This window comes from Balaenoptera musculus, chromosome 10 (genome assembly GCF_009873245.2).
Source record: "Balaenoptera musculus isolate JJ_BM4_2016_0621 chromosome 10, mBalMus1.pri.v3, whole genome shotgun sequence".
Lineage (NCBI taxonomy): Eukaryota > Metazoa > Chordata > Mammalia > Artiodactyla > Balaenopteridae > Balaenoptera > Balaenoptera musculus.
In genome coordinates this window covers 89,700,046-89,723,227 of record NC_045794.1, presented here as the reverse complement: position 1 = coordinate 89,723,227, position 23,182 = coordinate 89,700,046, and the positions used below count along the sequence as shown (strand labels likewise).

Sequence of the window (23,182 nt, the reverse complement as noted above, 5' to 3'; positions counted from 1 at the left end):
GGCAGGCAAATTCTTAACCACTGCGCCACCAGTGAAGCCCCCATTGGTTCTTTTTTTTTAAATGTATGTTGGCTTATGTTTCAATCAGAGTCATTCAAATCAGTTAAATATTACACAAGACACCATTTTGTAATAACAGCCTATAGCTTATGAAGGCAGCAGTAAAAATGCCACAAAAATGCTTTGAGCCATTTAGAATCCTGGGTCCTTCTGAGTCTTTCTGTGATGCCCCAGATGCTCAGAAGTCACGGATTTTGAAGGTCAAAAGTTTGACATCTCTACATGACACTTCAGGAACTATTCAGAGCTGTCCCCTCCAGCTACATTCACCTGCCTTCCCTTCTCTGAGAAGAGGACTAACAAGGAACTTCTCACTGGATTACACCCCAGGGTGGACAGACACACTCAGATATGCTCAAGAAGTCATCAGAGCTCTGAAACATAGTCCCCAGTCAAGGAGTCAGAGGACTCATGGTTTTTTCATCCCTACTGAGTTTCTGGAATATTCCTTATTCTGACTTGAGTGGGTCCACCTTCTTTAGTCCTGCACGTTCGAGTCTTCCCCTGATAACACTGGTCTTTCTCTCTGTTTCCCCACAGGGCGTATTCTACCCCCTGGAAAACCTCACAGATACCCCCTTCTCATCAGTTCCTTTTGTGCTCCCGGAACACAGTGACTCTATGATCTACATTGGAATCTCCGAGTATTTCTTTAAATCTGCGTCCTATGCTTATTTTACAGCTGGGGCTTTCAATGTCACTCTCACCACAAAAGAGGTGAGGAGAGTTAACGGATGATGACAATCGACACCAACATTTAATCTTGTTATAAGTATCCCATTATGGGGGTTTTTATGTCATAGTTTCTATTCCTGGGCCTTTGTAGACACTATCACTCCTAGCAGGACAATGAATGAAGGAATTGTAGAATGAATGTTGATACTAGTTGGGGAGTTGTTGGGTTTCCAGTTCTGCTAATTTCAGCTTTTTATGATACTGGGCCACTGTTCTTCTAGACTGATCTTCAATAATACCAAGAAGCCCCTCCACTACTTATTACCTGTGACAAATATCTATGAAAATTTGGTAATTTCAATGTACTTATCTTCTCTGTGCCAGATTTTCATCATTTGGAAAATGGGAATAATAATGTTCCATACTCATAGGGTTGTTATGGGCATTAAAGAGGTTTAAATATACGTAAAGCATTCAGACCAATGCCTAGCACAGACTACGTGCTCTATAAGTGTTGATTATCATCATCATCATCATCATTATTATTATTTTATTATTTGTGTTATGCCAACATAAAGATTTCTCCTGTTAGTAATTACAGTTGACATCTACAATGACCAGTAAATAGCACAGATATTCATTGATCCTCTTTGTCACGCCCCTCCCTTTTATAATGAGAACTCTCTCTCCAACCAGTCAACTAACAACTTTTATTGAGCATCCCTTATGTATCTTTTCATTCTCTAGGCCTTAATTATACAAATAATTATAAATCTTGTGTTCAAAATGCTGGTGGCAACACCAGCTGCCATACAGTACTGAGATTTAGACACTTCTAGCTTCAGACTTGAAAACCATTCATCTATGAAGGTAAATTACTTATGCATCGTATGTCTCAGTAACCTCTGAAAAAGAGGACAATAACACAAGACATTGTTAGCCACTGTAAAATGTTTACACGTGGATCATACCCGTATGATATACACTGTGTTCCTAAGGTTAAAAGGCCCTTACTCAAAAGCAGTGTAACGTCCTGTGTGACCTAGGACAAGTCACTTTACTTCTCTGGGCCTCAGATTTCCTGTGGTTGGGCTATAAAACAATCAGTCACCTTCAAACACTAGGCATTTTTGGTGCAACAGCTTCATGATTCATAAAAATTATAGGGAATGCTGCATTTTCCCTGAAAATACAATGCAGGTAAAAACCTTACAGTGACATGATGGTCTTCATTTTCCAGATTTTCAACCATTTGATTCGCAACTCTCAAGGCCTTGGCAGCATGCTCTCCCAGGTGAGTGCTCAGGGTTTGACTCCTTAATGGTGTATTTGGTTTCACTGCAATTACTTCTGGAAGACTTTTTGGTTCTTTATGTTCCTTTCTGGTCCAAGCTTGCACCATATTTCCATTCTTTAGAGTTTTTCTTTTAATCAGATATCTACAAATATTAACTGAACAGTACAAGTTACTAGGAAAGACATTGTACACAGAATAAATCATTTGTTCCTTCCATAAGGTTCCACCACACTTTAAATAATTAGCTTAAATGGGAAAGGACGGAGTAGTGCCACATTGTGACTTTAGTAAAACAACTATTAATATCATGCTGTCATGGGATCTGAGTATTGGACATAGTATACTGAAAGGCTCAGGTTTGCCCTGGAGGACAGAGAGATGCTCGTGTAGCATCCTGGGTTTAGAGCAAGGATCTTGAGTCAGACAGACCTAGATTTGAATCCCAGTTCTATAACTTACTCATCTGGAACCTTGAGAAAATTACTTAACCTCTCTGAGACTCACTTTCTTTAGTTGTGAAATGGGAATTCCAATAGAACCTGCCTCAGAGGGAGTTTGTGGAGATTAAATGCGATAATACTGAAAGTCCTGACATGGTGCCTGACACACAGTATGTGTTCAATAAATGCCAGCTGTTATTATTATTATCTTGTTATTATTGGTATAATTATTAAAGAGATTTTTCTGTTCTAACTGTATTATGTAAGTTTTAATCACCACAGGCCACCCCAAATTTGTGATTTCCCCTCTTCAACTCACGACTCCCAATCTCTGTTTCTTTCCCTGAATGTGGGCAGATTGCAGAGCTGTACATCTTGTCCCAGCCCTTCATGGTAAAGGTCTTGGCAACAGAGCCTCCCGTGGTCAATTTATTACCGGGCAACTTCACCCTAGACATCCCTGCCTCCTTTGTGATATTCACCCAGTCCAAGAACTCGACTGCGAAAACCATCGTTTCCATGGACTTTGTAAGTCTGCGGGGACAGGAGGGCAGCCTACGGATACCAGTCCTGTTCCTGCAGTAGACCACTGACCAGCAGAGTCTACTAAATGTTTGGAGGGATGGGATGTGATCCATCGATTAGGAGAGAGGACAGAGTTGAGGCTGGGGTGGGGGTAGGTATGGGAGGCCAGTGCTCATACCCCCCAACGTTGTAAAATAGCTCTCCCCGCTTCTCCACGTGATGTGTGCCCTTCCCTCTGCTTCAGTTACATTTATAACCAAATTTCTTTTTTTCTTGAAATAAGTCAGTCAAGGTGGAATTCAAGTTTATTTGAGTAGATGAAGGCCAAATGCAATCTGAGAGAAAATGACTGAACAATGAACCTTAGTGAGATGTCTCTCTCTCCCTCTCTCTCCCCCCCCCTGCCCCCCACACATGCAAAAGAGAGATTAGAAGAAAAGGAAAAATAATTTAAAGGAGATCTTCAAACAAAAAGTCTTTATAGTTAGTTTCCCTACCTGCAAGACAATATTTTTAGAGCTATTTCTTTCCAATATTTTTTGAGATGAGAGTAAAAGTGAAGTTTATCTTTCTACTATAGGTAATGATATTCATGGCCAAAATGGATAAATTCACTCATCTTACTAATGTATGCTTTTGTTCTCTGCAGGTTGCTAGTACCAATGTTGCCCTGGCTATTTTGGGACAAAGACTGATCTGCTCTTTATCTCTGAAAAGGTAAGCTCAGTTGATGTGACTGTTGGATGGTAGTAATAAGTGAATCAACAGACCTTAGAGACAAGGGAACAGAAACAAAACAGGTGAAGTTACCATTCAATGGAACATGAATCACTTAAACATTTCTCCTATAATAGTCCAGGTAATTTCAAAATATGGACCTAACTGAAAATTGTGTTATGAAGTTTTTCTTTTTTCTTCCCATTAGACAATATTCAGATAAATTTGGCAACAAAATTATTGTAAATTTAATTCCACAGTGTAAATTCCCATTCTAATGGTACAGCAGTGTAAAATAAAGTTCCTCTTCAACAAATTTAGAATGGATGCTATTGAAGAAAGAGCATGAAACTTTGAGGTCAAGGAATGAAGTTTCAAATCCCTGCTCCCTGGTTCCAGAACCGTGATCAAGTCTGTTGACCTCTTTGAACCTCAGTTTCCTTATCTGTAAAATAATGAAGTTGGACAGAATCATCTCTGAGTTACCTTCAGGCTCTGACACTCTGATCCCTTTACTAAAGTGTAGAATTTAACAAGACCATGCCCCATGGCCTGGCTGGCTCTCAAACGCAAACTATGCAGTGTGAAAGGGCTTGAGCAGGTCATGTACACAGATCATTGAACACTAATTGCCACTGGGAAGAACCACCTGCAAAGCCCGTCCTCCTCAGCCCAATAAAGCCCATAGTTGAAGCCATGAATCAGACTACCTGGGGCGGAGGGAGGCAGGGGAGGATATACAGAATAATCAGATGGCCCAGACTAAATCCATAAAAGGACAAAAAGGAAGCAATAAAACAGACAAAGAAATCCTAGTCTGAAAAGGTTGGGAAACCAACAGAGGGAAAAAGTAAGTCAATCACCATAAGTCAAATTGATGGTTAGGAAGACTATTGTAGAAACATGGAAAATGTTTTCAATAAAATAATATGAAACGGAATAAGCAGAATACAGAACTGCATAAACACAACAGTCAGCCGTATAAAATAGCTTTCCATCTGGATAAGGAAGTGAATTACAAATGAAGGGTTGTGTTAGACTATGAGATTATGAGTCGATTGTTTCCTCAAAATTTTCTTTATAACTATGTTGTTTTCCTGATAAAAGGAACAATAAAAGCAAAAAGTAATATGGCTTCCCAGAAATAAAAGACTTCATGAAGGCTTTCTCCTCAACTTTACCCAGGCCTTCAAAGAAGGACTAATTTCTCCATTAAATTCTAAAGGCACAGTGCCCAGAGCCTATGAGACTTCAGGGACCCATGAAAATGTTTTAATATATTTTAAAATAAGAATTTTAAAATGAATACAATCCAGACTGGATTATACTTATCTTTATAACAACACAGTCTTCAAAGATAATTTTTAATGTTTTTTTATGGAGGAGGGGCTCCTGAAGGCTTCAGGCTACCAGAATTCATAATGTGGCCCTGTTTCTAGAGGATCAAAGCTGATGAAACTCTGAACCTTGATGGGTGATGCTTGAGATGGCAGTTTTAATGGTTGAGAGGATGGAAGCCGGAGAGCAGGAGATGAGGAGGGAAAAGACCAAAGGTGAAGAGCTGGCAGTATCTGAGCTAGGCCGAGAGAAAGGAGAGAATTTGGAAGGTGGTTTGCCTGAGCCGCAGGACTGTGAGGCCTCTGTCTGAAGACTGAGAGCAAAGGGCTCTAGGAAAGGGGAGCTGGAAATCTGGAGTGATGGGGGAGTATGCGGGCAGGGCTGCTAATTGAGGCAGAAAGCTCTGAGAAGGTAGAAGCATTTGCACTTGAGTGGGGTTCTGGTTTACTGGCAGGATCTGAAGGAAGGATTTAATAAGAAAGGGACTTCAGGCTGTGGCAGGCAGGTAGGAAAGATCTTAAGTTGCAGAGAGACCAAGTTTGCTTCTCTGCTTAATTGGGGTTGACCCTCACCTCCAACATTCCTACCAGTAAGAAACTGCATGTACAGTGGGAATTACGTTTATTTATGGGAGTAATTGGGAAAACTGATGGTAACCTGCTAAATTCACATCATCCAAAGGAATGTTTGAATTCATTCTCCAGCTTCCGGCGGTCCACAAGCCTTCTTTGACCTTGTGAACACAAACCTGAAAGGAGGACTCCTGCCTGCTTGAAGTCTCTTCCAAACACCCCTGTGATCTCCTTTAGATTCACGTGCTGGGTAGGCTTCCTGCGCCCTGAGGCCTTAGTAGGGTCTGAACAAGACCACCTACATAATTTGTGAGGCTTGGTGCAAAATGAAAGTGCAGACCCCCTGTTCAAAAATAATGAAGAATTTCAAGATGGAGATAGCAGGGCGTTAAACCGAGCACAGAGCTCTTCTGAGCACGTGCAGGTCACCTGCACTGAGTCTGAGTGGAGCTCCTGCAGCGGGTACTATAGCAAACCTCAGGCAGCGAGCAGACTAGGGGCAAAGCAGGTGGGCCTGGCATCACTCAGGCCTCAGGCAGTCAAACCCAGAAGCAAGACCACAAAGGAGCAGAGGCTGTGCTGAAAGAGCAGCCTTAGCCTTTGGCAGCAAGAGCAGTAGCCCCACCTCCCACACGGGCCACAGCAGCCAATGCCTCCACTTCTGGGCTCCACAGAGCTGCTTTTCAGGGTGAGCTGGTTTGGTCTTAAGTGGCGTCATAGAGACACAGCAGGAAGAGGTGTAAAGTGGATGGGGATGGGTGAAACACCCCTGAGGAGAGCCAGGGAACACAGGGTCTCCGAATACATCTCCCCAGAACACCGCGGCCTTCCTAACCGTCCCCTGCCTGAGGGCGTCTCTCTCTGGAGCTGCTCAGGGCTGGTTACCTAGACATGAGATGCAGAAATCAGAGGCGAATCCAGGGTGGTGAGTTTAGAGAGGTGGGGAGATCATGGGCTTTGGAATCAGACTAGCTGGTGCAGGTCCCAGCCCGGATCATTAGCTGTGGGATCTCAGGCAAGTTTCTTAATCTCTCTGGGCCTACATTTTCTCCTCTATAAAATGATATAATAAAACCTACTTCAGGGAGTTGTTGTGAGGAGTACATGAGTTAATACATGTAAAGTGCATGTTAAGTGTTGAAAAAAAATGATGGCTATGGCTATTATCTAAAATTATGGGGACTGGCCTCAGCCAGGGGAAGGAGGGGCTCAATTATACAAGATCATGCCAAGAGCTCTATTCAGAAAACACCTCACTCCCCTGTCTCCTGTCCAGTGATGGCTATTAGAGAAATTGCCTTTTGTTCTACCATTTATAACTACACTTTATCATCGAGCCTTTACTATCTGCTGGTCCTGTACCAAGCACCACACATATATTACTTTATTTAAACCTCACAGCCCTGTATCTCCAGGATCCGGCACAGCGCTCCATAAATGTAGATTGAATGAATAATCCTGGAGATAGCTTATCATCCCCATTTTCCAGCTTGTAGAGGTCAAATAACTTACTAAAGTGTTGACCAAAATAAATGGACTGCCAGATATTTCTCCCCAGCAAAGATGTGTGTATTCAGGATGAGCAGAGAACTGCAGTTTGGGGTCTATAACCATGGTGAGCCCTGTGCAAGTCCCCACATGGCAAGGGAAGGAGAACCCTTTTATAGAGGGAAAAGGAAGTTGGGAGGGCTGTAGTAAACAAAGAGTCCATGGCTTTTCTTTAGCTAAGTCCTTGCCAGGAAACAAGAGGAGGCTTCCTTCTTCCTGTTGGGCTCTGCTGTCGTCACAGGGTGTGAGAACTCCCCCTGCTGGTCTCCAGACTCTATTGAACTGAGCTTTCTATTTATTAGTAATTTTTTATGCAAGTCACAGAGCTATTGAATGGCAGAGCTAGAACTTGAACCTGAGTGAGTCTTCAACGCCATGAGTGGTTGTTTACTTACTACATTGTACTGCCTTTGATGTGGTGAATAGCTAAGTCTTAGAAAATGAGACTTAGACCTACAACTTATAAAATAAATACCTTTGCCTAGAGGAGAAAACCAGAAGCACGGAGTCAGGTTAAAGTGAAACAGGATGTCCTTTCTCAATGTTAAGTATTAATAGAAAAAAGAGAAGACACTGGCATTGTGTGTCCTGAAATGGAAAAAACACACAGCCCTTTTCTCATTGCATTAAGGAACTGAGTGAAGGAAAGAATAAAGAAAGTGAAAGCTGGGAGTACTAGTAATAAGCTTGACCTTTTTGTGTATGTCCAATTAAAAGCACAGGCTCTGGAGTCAAGCATGTCTCATTTTGAATTCTACCTCAGCCATTTGCTAGCTGTGTGACCTTGCACAAGTTAACTAACCTCTCTAAGTATCCGTTTCCTCCTCAGCAAAACAGAGCCCGTGTGTAGAATGTTGTATTGGTAGAGATGAGAATGTATGAAAATCACAGTGACCAGCACATAATCAGTGCTCAAGAAACATCCGTTACTGCTACTAGTAGTACTTTATTCTCTCTCCTTATTCTAGGATCAAAGTTTGGCCAAGTAAGAGGGAGAAATTGGTCCCAAGACACATGACAAGTCAGGAGGGTCTTAAAAGCTGTGGAGTTGGCCCATAAACCAGATTCTTACAGCTCTTTCTATATTTGAGGCTTTTGTTCCAAACAGTTCTGTTTGGAGGTAACTCCAATCCAGGTTGGTCTATTTGGAGGTAACTTCAATCCAAATGTCCGTGTAGACATTTTTGAGACTAATTCAGGGACCAAATTAAACAACACTTTCCTTTTGATGGTCTTCATACACATGACTTAATTCTAACCCTTTTTCTTAATCGCATGCAAAGCTCAAGGCAATCAAATGCACATTATTGTTCAACCATTTAGAGCTTGGAACATTTTTTTTACATTCCCATGACTGTGGATTTGGATACCCCCAAACTGCACCCCACCCCACTACCACACACACACACACACACACACACACCCCTATCTACCTGCCCTGCAACCCCTCCCATGCAACACCGTCAGAGAATGAAAATATAGCTGACTACAAGCAGATAGTATCACCACCCAACTCCACTTCTCACAGTTGGGCAAATAAACATTTCCCAGCGTGAGCCATGTTGAGAAATAGAAAGGAAAACAAGTCTGGGAAGAATGGATTCAGTTTCTGTTGGAACGGTGCTTGGACAGGCCAGCAGAGCTCAGGCTTGGCAACTGGGGCTGATCTCCATCTCCATCCTCCCTCTGAACTACTGTTGAGGCCAGGGTAGAGGAAGGCCACAGTGGGGAGCCCCTAGCGGAGGTGGAACCCCGAATGACTTCTTACCTTTCTTCCAGACTCACTTGGGGAATTTCTAGACTGCAGAAGGCAATGGAGTTAAAATACTGGGGAACTCTGCCTCATCAAGAGGGTCCTTTAATTCTGGAGTGGGCTCAACACATTCCTCCCCTCAAAACTTTTCATCATTGGATTAAATCTACAGCCTAGGGTTTTCAAGCTCTTCAATGTCTGGTCCTACCTTTCCAGCCAGCCAGTCTTACCTCCCATAGCTCCCTAAATGAACATTTTGCTTTAGGTGCTTCACCCTCAAGGTGAACTCAATTCTAATAGATACTTTCCCACCCATCCTTTATCTGCTTGTTTATCCATACATCCATTCAGTGAGAATTTATCGAGCACCTATTACGTGCTCTGCACTGTTCCTGATACCAAGAGTTGAGAGAAGAACAATGGTTTCTACCTTCCAGGTCCACAGCCTGGTGAGGGTAACACTCAGACTTTTTTAAATTAATTTTTATTGGAGTATAGTTGCTTTACAATGTTGTGTTAGTTTCTACTGTACAGCAAAGTGAATCAGCTATACGTATACATATATCCCCTCTTTTTTGGATTTCCTTCCCATTTAGGTCACCACAGAGCATTGTGTAGAGTTTCCTGTGCTATACAATAGGTTCTCATTAGTTATCTATTTTATACATAGTATCAGTAGTGTATATATGTCAATCCCAATCTCCCAATTCATTCCACCCCCCCCTTCCCCCTTGGTATCCATACTTTGTTCTCTATGTCTTTGTCTCTATTTCTGCTTTGCAAATAATATCATCTATGCCATTTTTCTAGATTTCACATATATGTGTTAATATACGATATTTGTTTTTCTCTTTCTGACTTACTTCACTCTGTATGACAGTCTCTAGGTGCATCCACGTCTGTACAAATGACCCAATTTCATTCCTTTTTGTGGCTGAGTAATATTCCATTGTATATATGTACCACATGCTAATGGACGGGGTAGGGTGCCTGTACATGGTAGTATACAGAATGCTTCTCTCAAAGGGCAATTTATTTCTGCTCCCCCCCGTATTACACACACACACACACACACACACACACAACCCTCGCTGGTCTCATCACCTTTTCACACCTTCTCAGAATTCCTGCAACAAGTAGTGTGTAAACCCACAAAAGAGCACCTGAATACAGGCTGCTTTGTATTGTTCTCTAATTGCTTCCTGTACATAAAGTTTCTCCCCATCCCTCATAAATATAGATATAAATAAAATTCTTCACATTGCCTAGCACATTACCAAGCACAGAAGAAGCACCTGGGAACCTCTCAGCCTGCCAATCTTTTCTCCATACTGCAGCCAGAGTGATCTTGACAAAACACTGACATCCCCCCCCTTCTTAGAAACCTGCCACAGATTCCTTTTCAGGTAAACATCAAAATCCCAACACGACCTGAGAAACCCAGCCTGGTCAGCCGCTGTCTGTCTGTCTAGCATCGTCTCACTGTGCTCTCTCCCTAGCTCTCTGTTCCCTCCACTGGGCCTTTGGCCTCTGCCCAGACCTCTCCACTCTTCCTTCCCCATTTTGCCTTTTTAATCCTGCTCATCCTTCATATGTCAGTTCAAGGACACAGCCCTTTCTTGGAAACCTTCCTGCGTCCACCAAGTTAGATCAGATTCCTTTGTCATTTGCCTCAATGAACAAATGAACGTATTTCTTTCCTTCAGACTACTGATCTAACCTTGTTCATCAGTGCAGTTATTTGGTTAACGTCTGCCTCCCCACTAAGCTGTAAGCTACATGGAGCAGTGAGTGTATTTGGTTTTTCTCACACTTGTATCTCTGGTACCTGTCCCAGAGCTGATATATACTGGGTATTCAATAGATATCTGCTGGAAGAATCAATGAGTGAACGAATGAACACTAAGTGCTAAGTGTGCCATGCTCTGTACTCAGTCCCACGAATACAGAGGGAATTAAGACTGTATCTCAACCCACAAGGAGTTTATAGTCATAGGGCAAAAGATAAGCAATCATTATAGGGGATTGAGTGCAAGGATTGATTTTCAATGTCTGCCATGGCCACAGAGTTGGAAGAATGGCCTTGTGAATGCCTGTGCTTTGGTCCACTTGGCCTTCATTATGTCATAGTTGCTATATTGACTCAGATTATGAAGGGCTTTTTGCCATGCTTAAAAGTTTGCACTTTAGCTCTGGTTTTCAATCAGAGCAGTAAACCTTCTCCAAAACTTTAAAAATAAGCTATACTTCTATATGCCTACAAGGTAGACCTCTTTGAGCTCCCTTTCTCCCCAGCTACTCTGTGGTTCTGTAATAAAAATTAGCTGCTAGTAGCAGGGCTTTAAGTAACAGGTTAGGTGCCAGGTGAAGGATAAAATGTCAAAGGAGTGAAGTTGTTCGCCACCTAGTGGTCTGAGTTGAGCTTGCGTGTTTTTCAGAACCTGGACAGGAAGAGTTTGCTCTTTGCTCCACCTGTTTCTCTGCAGTTAGTGAGACTTGTCTCCTAGTAAACTAACCTGGTAAATACGCCTAGAGACTAGTAAATAGATAAAAGTCACATGGCCCTAGTAGGAAACGATAGTTGGTTTGCGGGAAGCTCAGGTGGTCCTGAGGTAACCAATCATGGCTTAGGGTTGTGATGAAAGAAAAGAAAGGAAACTCACAAGTGTGTTCCATGTTATGTAGACCTAATTTCTAAATTGCTCTAGCTTGCCCATTGTAAGAGGCAGGGTGACCAGGGGGAGGCACCCACATTTCCCCAGCAGTGCCTGCAAATGTTTGTTCCACTGCTCAGCTTACTTCCTTCAAAGATGCCCCAGTGACTCTGGTCCTCACTTTCCACTAAGATCAATTTGAGCCACAGTGCCTCCGATACCATTTCTGATCCTTGTCAGAATTAACAGTCTTTCTGGTTTTTACTCTTAGCTGTCACTTTGAATAAATCTCAAAACCTAATTCATGCTAACATGATATTGGCTGATAATAAGCAAACTTACCTCTTCTGTGAATATCTGCTCCTTAAATGAAATAACAGAAAGATTCCCGGAAGAGGCCACACCTGAGTTAAATCTTAAGCAAGTAAAAGGAGTTAACCAGCCAAAGAGAAAGGAGAAGGGCAATTCTAGAAAGAGGGAGCCACATGAGCAAAAAGCATGGAGGCCAGAAATATCATGGAATATGCAAGCATACACCTCAAGGTCGTTTCAGGATCTTTATGGCCTTAACCCACTCTAATTTTTGGAGACTCCATCTCAAAATATATTGCACATATTCAAATCCATTCCACAGCAAATATAATTTATATTTAACTATGAGTCAGGTTGAGTTAACGTGACTAGTGGCCATAATGTTACTTGTTGTAGACATTTATTAATTTTAATTTTTCAGGATTTTTTGGTATGCGTTTTGAAACCAGTACACTTTAAACTCAGGTATATAGTACCTGATGAAAAAGACAGCATAGCGCTAAGCAGTTCGGAGTTACTGAGTATAAAATTCAAGGTAGAGGGCGTGAGGCAGTCGGAGCCACGGAGCCCGGCAGTGACCTTGTGCTCCCGCCCTGCTTCGGTGCACCGCTGTGGCCAGAGGCTTTGCAGGTGAAAAGACGGCGTTTGTGAAGAGTGGATGGTTGCTGAGACAGAGTACTATTTTGAAGCGCTGGAAGAATTGGTTTGACCAGTGGTCAGATGGTCACCTGACCTATTATGATGACCAAACTCGGCAGAGTGTAGAGGATAAGGTCCACACGCCAGTGGACTGCATCAACATCCGCATGGGACATGAATGTCAGGATATTCAGCCTCCAGATGGGAAGGCAAAAGACTGCTGCAGATTGTTTGCCGAGATGGGAAAAACCATCAGTCTTTGTGCAGAACGCACAGATGATTGTTTGGCCTGGAAATTTACACTTCAGGATGCCAGGACAGACACAGCTTATGTTGGCTCAGAAGTCCTGTATGATGAGACTGCCGTGGCTTCCTCCCCACCTCCTTACGCAGCCTATGCTGCACCAGCCCCTGAGCAAGCATGTGGCTATGGTCCATACAGTGGTGCACACCCGCCAGGAACTCAAGTTGTCTATGCTGCAAACGGACAGGCTTATGCCGTACCCTATCAGTACCCGTATGCCGGACTTTACGGACAGCAGCCTGCCAACCTAGTCATCATTCGTGAGCGGTATCGAGACAATGACAGTGACCTGGCGCTGGGCATGCTGGCTGCAGCAGCTACAGGCATGGCCTTAGGGTCTCTGTTCTGGGTCTTCTAGAGTCCTTGGAACCTGGAGGTGCATAGCTTCTGATACCCTGTGTGCAATAATATACTTTGCAGGGCATTTCTGTTTGTTATAAATGTTTTTAATAATAGTTTTAGTAGTTCTTTTGAAAGTAGTGACATCATACTTATAACTAATCCATATAAGTACCACAGAGAAGGCTTTGGACTGCTGTTTAGCTAAAACGTGGACTATCTGGGGGCACTGGCTCATGCTAGGAGTTTTTTATGGCACTCTCAGAATACCTTATTTGAACACACCTGTTTGGAAAGGCCATTTTCCTTTTAGAGTTAGGCCTTAATGCTTAAGGGATAGTTTATTTTAGTGTTACACTAGTAACGTGGTGATGTATGAGTAAGTGAGTGATTGGGGCAAGAAGAACTGCAGCTGTTTTGTTTTAATGCCAGACTTTGAAACCTCAGACCAGAACTGGCTGCACGTTACTTCAAGAGTTGTAGGCTGGAACCTTCCTGAGGCGGCGGTGTGATATGCTCACAGCCTCTGGGGCTCTGCAGGCTCCCAGCAAAGCTGACTGCTCAGGATGATGGGCGGGGTGGCAGGTCCCCCCCCTTTAAAATGATGCTCTTTCATTTTATTTTTACTAGTTTGTTTTTGGTAGTGATCCTTGGAAAACATCTCAAATTAGGAGTAGACTTGAGTCTCAGCGTTTTAGGGCTTTATCATTTAAAACTTGAACAAAGCAAAACAATTACAAACAAGTGCGTGGAGGTAGATTTGCTTTATTCAGAGGCATCATGTTTTTAGTGTTCACTTTGACTGTTTTTATTGCCACTTCAGCCTACTTATAGCTTATTTTTCTACTTGTTGAGAAAGTAATATTAAGAGAATGGTGAGGAGAGTGGAATGAGAGCCATAGTTACAGTGTTACTGTTTCGGGAGATGGCGCTGCACTGAGGATCCTCTTTTCCACCCTTCTGAAGGCTGTTAAAGAGCCCGTTTCCTGTCCTGTGCAGGACTGGGGCGCTGTGGCTGTCCCCGAGCACTGGGGTGCGTGGAGCCCCGGTGGTGGCATGGTGGGGGAGACTCAGGTTACAGATGGGAGTTGCGGCCTAAGGACATGAATGACCTGCTCAAGATATTACTCCACCTGATCAGGACACCGGCCTTGTTTTTATTCTTGACTCAAACGTTACAGAGAAGCTTAAACCATTTAATTTGAGCCCCAACTATGTGTGAAGCTCTGGCAAACTGAGAGTTGTGCATTTCTGTTATTTCTTATTTCTTTATTTATGTAAATTTTAAAACTTCAATTATTCCAGTTTTCTGTCCTGCATGCTTTAAAAAAATGTACTTTTACAAAGGCAGTTTAGCTACATTGAAGGTCTCTGCCCCTATATTCCATGTGGCCCTATTTTCCATAAAATACGCTCCTAGTAGCACAAATTCTGTTTGTATTCTATGTGGCCACTTACATACATAGTCTTTCGTTCCACTGATCAACGCACTCCACCTCTAAGGCAGACTCAAATAGATCTATCTCCGTATGAAACCAGATGCCAAATGAACTTTGTGGTGACCACAGGTCTGTTTTCCCAGTCAATTCTGTCGCACTTGTTGACACTGGAGAGTCTGTTTCCAGCTGAAAAGAAGTATACTTGGCTGTCATCTCTTTGGATGTTTGACATGGTGGAAAGTTGCCAGATGTGATGTGTGACAACACCGGTTTTGATGGTTAAAAATGTTGCTTTAGTTATTTTACATCATATGTAATAAGAATGGTTTTGTTCAGATGGTTTTTATTTATTTATTTATTTATTTATTTTTATTTATGGCTGTGTTGGATCTTCGTTTCTCTGCGAGGGCTTTCTCTAGTTGTGGCAAGTGGGGGCCACTCTTCATCGCGGTGCGCAGGCCTCTCACTATCGCGGCCTCTCTTGTTGCGGAGCACAAGCTCCAGACGCGCAGGCTCCGTAATTGTGGCTCACAGGCCCAGTTGCTCCGCCGCATGTGGGATCTTCCCAGACCAGGGCTCGAACCCGTGTCCCCTGCATTGGCAGGCAGATTCCCAACCACTGCGCCACCAGGGAAGCCCCTAAACTCAGTTTTTAATGTTACATCAGGGTATTAATTTTGAACTTGGAGTTACTGGAACCACAGATAATGAAATAATTCAGTGTGACATAAGTCAGTGAAATGCCCTTGAAGCAGATGGTCTCCCTGTGTTGCCTTGGCTTCCCTCTGACAGAAGGGGGAGAGCTGTGGACTGAAGCTTGGGCACACCTGTGCCCCCACATCTCCAGTCCCTGTCCCCAGCGGGGCCAGCCCCACTGGGCAACTATAGTTGAGTCTGGAAGTTCACTGTCACTAGTGACTTGATCCTGAGAGGAAATGCATACTCGGTATAAAGATGGGCTGAGACACTTCATCTCCCTGGCCCCAAGTCTCAAAGATGCCAACACTGAGGTAATCCTAAATCAAGAAGTTAGGTGAATTGGAAGGAACTTGTTCAGGTTTAGTCAGTATTTTACTTCCATGTGTACTTTTAACTAGTTGGCCTTTGACATTGCACACATGCCAGTCTACTTGTTTCTTAGCTCTGTTCTTTTAATTCCTTGAGTTAACTTCAGGGTCTTAGATGTAAAGAGAAGGGAGAGACCCGTGGTTGTGTTTCAGATCATCATACATGGAACGGGCCAGACCGGGACCCAAGATCTGGATCATGGGAGAAGTTCCTGCCATTGAGACAAAATGACCCACATTTATTTTCTGCATTAATTGTGATACTGTGTGATCTATCTTTCTCCTTCCCAAGTTTATGTAGACACCAGCATGGGATGCAGTTCCATTTTTTTCCCCTAGGTTGATCTTTTTTTCTGATTGCTTGCCTGTCTCTAGTATTCTGTTGTGTCCTCAGAACCTATTTTTCCCTGTATATGCAAATTGTATGTTTATAAGTGAAAATGTTAATACATTAAATGATTGCTAACCTTAAAAAAAATTCAAGGTAGAGAATGAAAGATGAGAACAGAGAGGCAGCTGGGAGTCAGGGTACAGAAAGCCTCCTGTGCTGTATGAATCACTCGGACTTTATCATAGCCATTAAAGAATGTTGAGCAGGAAAATGTCCTCGTCAGACATGCGTGTAATGTAGCTCACTCTGGGGATGGTGTGGAAGGTGGATTGGAGAGAATCAAGACTGAAGACAGGGAGTTCCACTGGAGGGATGATGCAGAAGTAAGACTCTAGACCTGGGCAAAAGTGAGCCCTAGGAAGCTAAATGGGGAAAACAAGATGAGTCAACATCGTATAATGGAAGGGAGATTTGGGATGGCATCAAGAGATCTGTGTTCCAGTCCCAAATCTGCCATTAATATTCCCCTCTTTGGACCTCAGTTTTCCCATGTGTAAAATGAAGGAATCCTCCCTGTTGATTACTATTGCTCCCTAGTACAATTCTGTTGATTACTATTGTTTCATATTACTATTACTATTGATTACTATTGCTTCATTTTACTATTACTATTGATTACTATTTCTTCATATTACTATTACTATTGATTACTGTTGCTTCATATTACTATTACTATGGCATTGAACATCAAGTGTGTATGTTGGGAGGACCACCTGTGGATCAGTCCTTGGAAAAATGGGGAAAGAGGCAATGCTGGCCTTTAGCTTTATCATGAAAATCACAAAATATCAAGCATCAGGACAGGCTGTGTTGGGGAGGTGAGGGACTCCCTGCTAATGGGACCTATAGCAAAGGTTCTGTTGGTATTTGACAAAGAATATCAAGGGCATTATGTGCTGGCCTAACTGTTACCATTTCTCCTAGTTATAATAACAGCATTGATAGAGTGCTAAGGATATGCTAGGCACGGTTCTAGGCATTTTATGTGCATTATTTCCTTCAATCTTCACTATAGTCCTATAAGGTAGGTACCATTCTTATTCATATTTTGTAGATGAGAAAACTAAGACCCAGAGAGAGTAAGTAATTCTATGTAGTAAGAGGCAGAAATGGGATTCAAACTCAGGCGTTCTACAGAGTCCCTATTCTTTAACAATTATACTATACTGCCTTTCACATCAGATAGCCATCACAGCTAACGTTTCCCTTATGTGTTCTGACTGAGCTGCTAAAAAAATTATACATGTAATACCTCCTTCAGAGTGGTGTGGCCTAGACTGAGCATAGAACTTAGAGTCAAATAGAGTGAGATTTGTCACCTGCACCTATCAATTGCTGACTCTGTGACTTGGGAAATTTACTTTGCCTCTCTGATCATCAGTTTTCTTGTCTGCCAAAGGGACAGTAATAGTAGCATTTCTTACAGGGTCATTATGAAGATTAAATTTTTGAATGTTTACAAAGCTCCTAGAATAGTCCACGTCCTACAGTGGCACTACCACCATCATCATCATCATTGTCATATTTATTAATAAGGGACCGGCCTGACTCAGGGAAGTTATAAGGTTGAGTTCAGAGCAAGAAGACCTAAAAACTGTTTCTTAAGAATGTTCTGCATTCCAAGTGGCCAACAGTAAGTCGCATATAGCAAATGCACTTGGGCAACCCATCCTGGTTACAAATCCAAGCTTTCTGTTACCCCTGCTCTTCTTCTTAAGCAGCAAATATAGGGGTAAAGATGTACTAGAACACTATGTTCTTACAAGTTTGTGTGGTTTTTTAAATAACGGCTTATTGAACTAAAGAAAAAAAAAGTTCCCTTTCCTTTTTGTTTCTTTCTTCCGATACGGTTGTTTTTAAGTCTTCCCTCCTTTAACTTTTTCCCATTGGTTTTTGTTGCTTTGTTTTGTTTTCAGCTTCTACCTCTCTTTGCCAGAGTCCAGTCGCAGCAATACTGAGGTAGGAATCAGAGCTCTGAGTCCCCGTACAGGGAAAAATGAGAATTTTCCTATATAGTAGCTGTATGATTGTTTTCTTTGCCTCTGATTGTAGGTTTTAACTTTAAAATTCTTTATGTAGCTACTCATCCACCAAGCCTGTTAACTATTAAACTCTCCAATTTACTTTTATCTATTCAAAAAGACTTTCAAAAGAACTCAAAAGACAGTTAAGACTGTGTAATGTTGGGGGGAAAAAACAGACATTTCATTTTTTGGATAAAATAATCCTCTAGAGTTAACTTTAAGATTCAGACTACCAAAGGATGATGCTCTATATAAATTATTAGGCTATGATTAGGTTTGCTCTTCAAAGGATATCTACCCATCTCCTAAAATTAGGTCAAGGCTGGTTGTGTAGATGCCTCTTAGGAGGGTCTAGCCTGGTGAACTCCTGACTGGAAGAGGTCATCCCAACATGTGACTTGGAAACCCCCCTCCCCAAGCTTCAGGAAGATCAGCCAAGTCACTAATTGGTGCCCCTACCCTCATGTCGCTTATGTTCTAGAGCACTGGTTCTCAACTAGGGTCAATCTTCCCCTCCAGGGGTGTTTGGCAATGTTTGTAGACATTTCTGAAAAATGACAATGGTATATACCAGGCATTTTACATAATATTAACTTGTTTAATCCTGATAACAACCCTCTGAGATTAGTACTATTATCTTCATTTTACAGTTGAGGAAATTGAGGCACAGAGAGATGTTTCCCAACATCACACAGTAAAGTGGTAAAAACAAGAGATAAACCTAGGATATCTGCTTCAGAGCCACCTTTGCTAAGCTTCAAAGAGGTTCTTATTATTGCTAAGCATATAGGATGCTTAAAAAATATTCACTGAATGAACTGGTGTTCATCATAGTGCATTTGTTTTTAATACCTAAATCTTCCCAGGAACCAGCAGTTTGCTAAGATTATACAACTACCATAGTTTATTAAAGATAAATTGCATGTTCTGGTGGTACTATTAACTATAGAGCATAACATAATACAAGGAAGCTTCTGTGGCCAGGGTTCCCAATAAATTAATGGAAGACTACTAATTGGAATATCTATTAGTCATTTGAGATTATCTTACTTGATAAGTATCTAAGCTGTTATGTTTGCTGCCACCATGTGGTCCCTCTGCATTTGTTGCCACCATGATCCACTGTAGAGAGGAACCGAAAAGTCCATCCTCAAAGAGGAAAAAAGATTAGGAAACCCGGGCTTCCCTGGTGGCGCAGTGGTTGAGAATCTGCCTGCCAATGCAGGGGACACGGGTTCGAGCCCTGGTCTGGGAAGATCCCACATGCCGCGGAGCAGCTAGGCCCGTGAGCCACAATTGCTGCGCCTGCGCGTCTGAAGCCTGTGCTCCGCAACGGGAGAGGCCGCGATAATGAGAGGCCTGTGCACCGCGATGAAGAGCGGCCCCCACTTGCCGCAACTGGAGAAAGCCCTCGCACAGAAACGAAGACCCAACACAGCCATAAATAAATAAATAAATAAATAAAACAAACCCAAAGTTTAAAAAATATATATATAAAAAAAAAAAAAAAAAAAAAAGATTAGGAAACCCTGTAAAATGGCTTCCCACAAAATAGCTTTCAGTGTCTGGAAAGCTAGAATATCTCTATGGGGAGATGCTAATTATTGCTTTCAGTCCTGATAAAGTCTGGGAGAGTACATGTCCAAACCAGGTATGGTGCTTTCAAAATGCCCTGATTTGGCAACTGATTCAGTTTCCCCTTTCATTTTAGGTCTTGAGGTTTGAGAATATTCTGTCCTCCATTCTCCACTTCGGAGTCCTCCCACTGGCCAACGGTAAGGGATTCTTGGGAAACAATGTGACACTGACATTTGCTAAGTGTTGGGGATTGTCTGGGACTTTCCATCCTGAAGCTTGTACTTCTAATGTGTTATTATGAATCGAGGCCAGCACCAGAATTGACAGAGTTTGTACCATCAACGATACAGTTTTGAAGTTAGATATTCCAGGTCCAGGCCTTGTTAGCAACTCTACTTGCAGACTCAGCAAGAACGACTAACTCTGGTTGAGTTAAGGAGATTAAAACCACTCTCCTTAGGCAGTCAAGAGTCTCCTTCAGGTCAACCAGAAATGAGATGATGATCCCCAGAAGGTGTCTCTGTGGTTCTTATGCAAAGACCACCATCCGGACAGACACAGTTTTAATGAATGACAATCCTAGGCCTTCTCCCTACACTGCAGTTGTTCACAAACTGTAGCATCTTGAGTTTGGCTTGGTTAAAATATGCTTTGTACTGGAGATCAAAATATCCTCAGGACCCACTAGTTAAGTTATTTTCAAAATACAAATTGGACAAGTTGCCAGCATTTTTCTGCCATCCAAATGCCCATAGTTGCAGGTGCATTTTTATTAAGCACAGATTAATTAACCATTCTTTCAGGGAAATGCTAGGGACATATCAGAGAGAATGAAGACACAGACCCAGGAAGAATGGAAAGATAAATTATCAAAAAGTTTCTTGTTAGTCTCTTACTAAAAAGTTTACTAAATCTTCCATGCCCATGCCCAATTATTTTACATCTTGTTCTATATTTTAGCAAAATTGCAGCAAGGATTTCCTCTGCCCAACCCACAAAATATCTCACTCGTCAATTCAGATATTGAAGTTCTTGAGGTAAGAATTATCAATATTAATTGCCCCATTTCTTTTCATAGTAGAATATACCTCTCCTTATTTTGCTTACTTTTTGTTTTATTTTGTTTTGCTTTGTTGTTTCCCAGCCCGAGGAATTTTATAAATAAGATGTTTAGCTCTTAAAGCCCATAATTAACAATGAAAAGCACTTAAACTTGAGTTTAAAAATCAGATCAAAGTGGAAAAAAAAACCCATCAGACCAAGTCTGATTTCCCTTTGAAGCCAAGTTTATTCACACCACACTACAAGAAGATGCACTAGTGCACTGCATTTCATTTGTTCCACAAGACAACTTGTAAGGCTGGGATTATTAATCCCATTTTATAGATGAGGAAAGTAAGACTCAGAGAGGTGAAGTGGCTTGTGTAGCTGGAAAAGGGCATATTTGAGACTAGACTGACTCTTCTGATTCTCTCAGTCAGTAAACTTTTGCCTGAACCAAAGACCCTCCTCTGGGTTCAGGGATCTGTTGTGAGCTGTTTCCTGATTAATGATTATTAACAAACTTCAGAATACCTTGTTTCTTCCTTTCTGGGAATCATAAGATTCTGACAGAATTCTCCAATCCTATATACTACCCTGCACTCCCTCTTCCCTCCCCCTGTCCCTTTCTATAACTGCTTAAGTCATGTAAGGTGACAAGAATCCAAAATGGCCTGTTCCTGTGTCTGAGGCACTCACAAGGGGGACAGGGGTAAGGAAGGGTATTGCACAGTAGGACCTGGTAAAGAAACCACGCCTCCCCAACCCCTCAGGCAAACCCAGACATCCTATGGCTCCAGGTGCCCCAAGTTTGATATCGTCTTCATTGTTGCATCCTTTTCAGGGTTTCGTTTTGATTTCCACCGACCTGAAGTATAAAACGTCCTTAAAGCAGCAGCCAAGTTTCCATGGTTGGGAAGCTCTGAACCTGATAAGTGGACAGTGGAGGGGGAAGCCAGCCCCTTGATTGCCTGTTTGGAGTCCACTCCAGGAAGTAAATGGCCCTTAATCCCACAGCTCATGTAAACCCAGAGCAGGAAGATGGTACACACAGGAATTGTAAAGCCCTTGCGAATTGCCGGAAGTTTTCTTTTTCAAGCCCTCATGGATGTAGAGGGAGGCAAACAGGGTGAAAGAGCTCAGTCGGGATGTGTGTGTTCCCATGTGTGTGGAGGGGTATATGTTTGAATGTGTGTTCACGTTTGAGTGCATGTTGTGTGTTCCTGTGTCTATGAGATTCTGGGGCCAAGAGTGAGGCATGTACTTCTAAGGAGGTGCATGAGAAACTCTCAAATACAGATTTGCATCAGTGGTTATCAGCGGAGATCCCTTCAGCCCCTTCAGCTCTCTAGGGTTCCCCCCTCCCTGCATATTGGATTTTATGTTTTATATTTACCGTTACTGTCCCCTGTATTTAATTAAAATTGTTTTCTATCAATGTCAATTTTGCCTTTTTATTTGCAAATTTTCTTGCCCCAGACTTTTTTTTTAATAAAATAAGACTGGTAAAAAGAAAATTTAGTGTCCTTAACGTTAACACAAACTGAGCTTGTACAGAATTCAAGAATTTCAAGAATTTTAAATCCTTGATTTAAAAAGGGAATATGTTGTCTCTTTAGATGTTTCCAGAGAGAAACAGAGTGAACACAGGAAACTCTAGAAGTTGTATCACTTGTTTAAGTTTTAGGCTGTTTTCCCTTTCAAATTAAATGAAATGGCATTGAAGAGTACTAAACCTAGATAAATCACAGTAGGTTAAGTTAAAGCAACCAATCAATGGGGCGAAATTGGGGCAGAAGAGGAGGAAAGGGGAACCCGTATGGATAATGTAGGAAATTAATAGAAACCACACTTTGCATTTGTGGTGCTGACAATCCAGTGGGGGACTGGAAGAGAGCTGTTTACTGGAGGGCTTACCAAGTGTCATTTCATTTAATCCTCACAGCCACTCTGTGAAGAATTATGATCCCATTTTATAGATAAGGAAACAAAGGTTAAAAGAGATGAATCACACAAAGCCAGTAAACAGCAGAGGTAAAAATTCAGTCCAAGCCTTTCTGATTTCAGAGTCGCTGTTCTTTACATGAAGTAGGATTAGAAACCGAAGGCGCTTAAAGCTCACTTATTACTGTGAAGAAGCGACACTGGATAAAAGCACAATCACAGAGTACTTAGTCATCACAGAAGGCTGGACTGGGAAGCTCTGGCTATCCATAGGGACTGCCATTTACTCATCTTCGTATTGCTCGTAATATAGCAATAGATGCCCCCGTAATAGATGGCCCTGTCAGTGTTGTTGGAATAAATGATAAACTGTCACGTTTCATTCTTTGGAATGACCTTTTTTGAAAGAAAAGTTATTTAACGTGTTCACAAATTCATTCTGAAACATTACAAAATTTCCGTTGTGGTATATATTCAAACATGTTTCTCTTTCTCGGCTGCAGACATTTCTTCCCCCTCACTACT

General features: G+C 42.1%; 1 protein-coding gene and 1 pseudogene across 6 annotated transcripts in view; both read left to right on the top strand.

Annotated features, from left to right (window-relative positions):
- Positions 1-22,153, top strand: part of BPIFC (BPI fold containing family C) — a 49,904-nt gene extending 27,751 nt beyond the window's left edge. For 4 of the 6 annotated variants that reach the window (XM_036866511.1, XM_036866512.1, XM_036866510.1 and 1 more), the window contains 8 exons: positions 601-777; positions 1,976-2,029; positions 2,830-3,000; positions 3,647-3,714; positions 17,987-18,029; positions 19,806-19,869; positions 20,633-20,709; positions 21,558-22,153. In XM_036866511.1, coding sequence (XP_036722406.1) covers positions 601-777; positions 1,976-2,029; positions 2,830-3,000; positions 3,647-3,714; positions 17,987-18,029; positions 19,806-19,869; positions 20,633-20,709; positions 21,558-21,680 — 777 coding nt within the window. In that variant the 3' untranslated portion in view covers positions 21,681-22,153. Of the gene's footprint in view, positions 1-600; positions 778-1,975; positions 2,030-2,829; positions 3,001-3,646; positions 3,715-8,140; positions 9,468-17,986; positions 18,030-19,805; positions 19,870-20,632; positions 20,710-21,557 lie in introns of those variants that run through there. The other 2 variants (XR_005021548.1, XM_036866514.1) reach the window with 2 other exon arrangements.
- LOC118902326 lies at positions 12,630-15,014 on the top strand (annotated as a pseudogene).
- Positions 22,154-23,182: the final 1,029 nt, after the last annotated feature.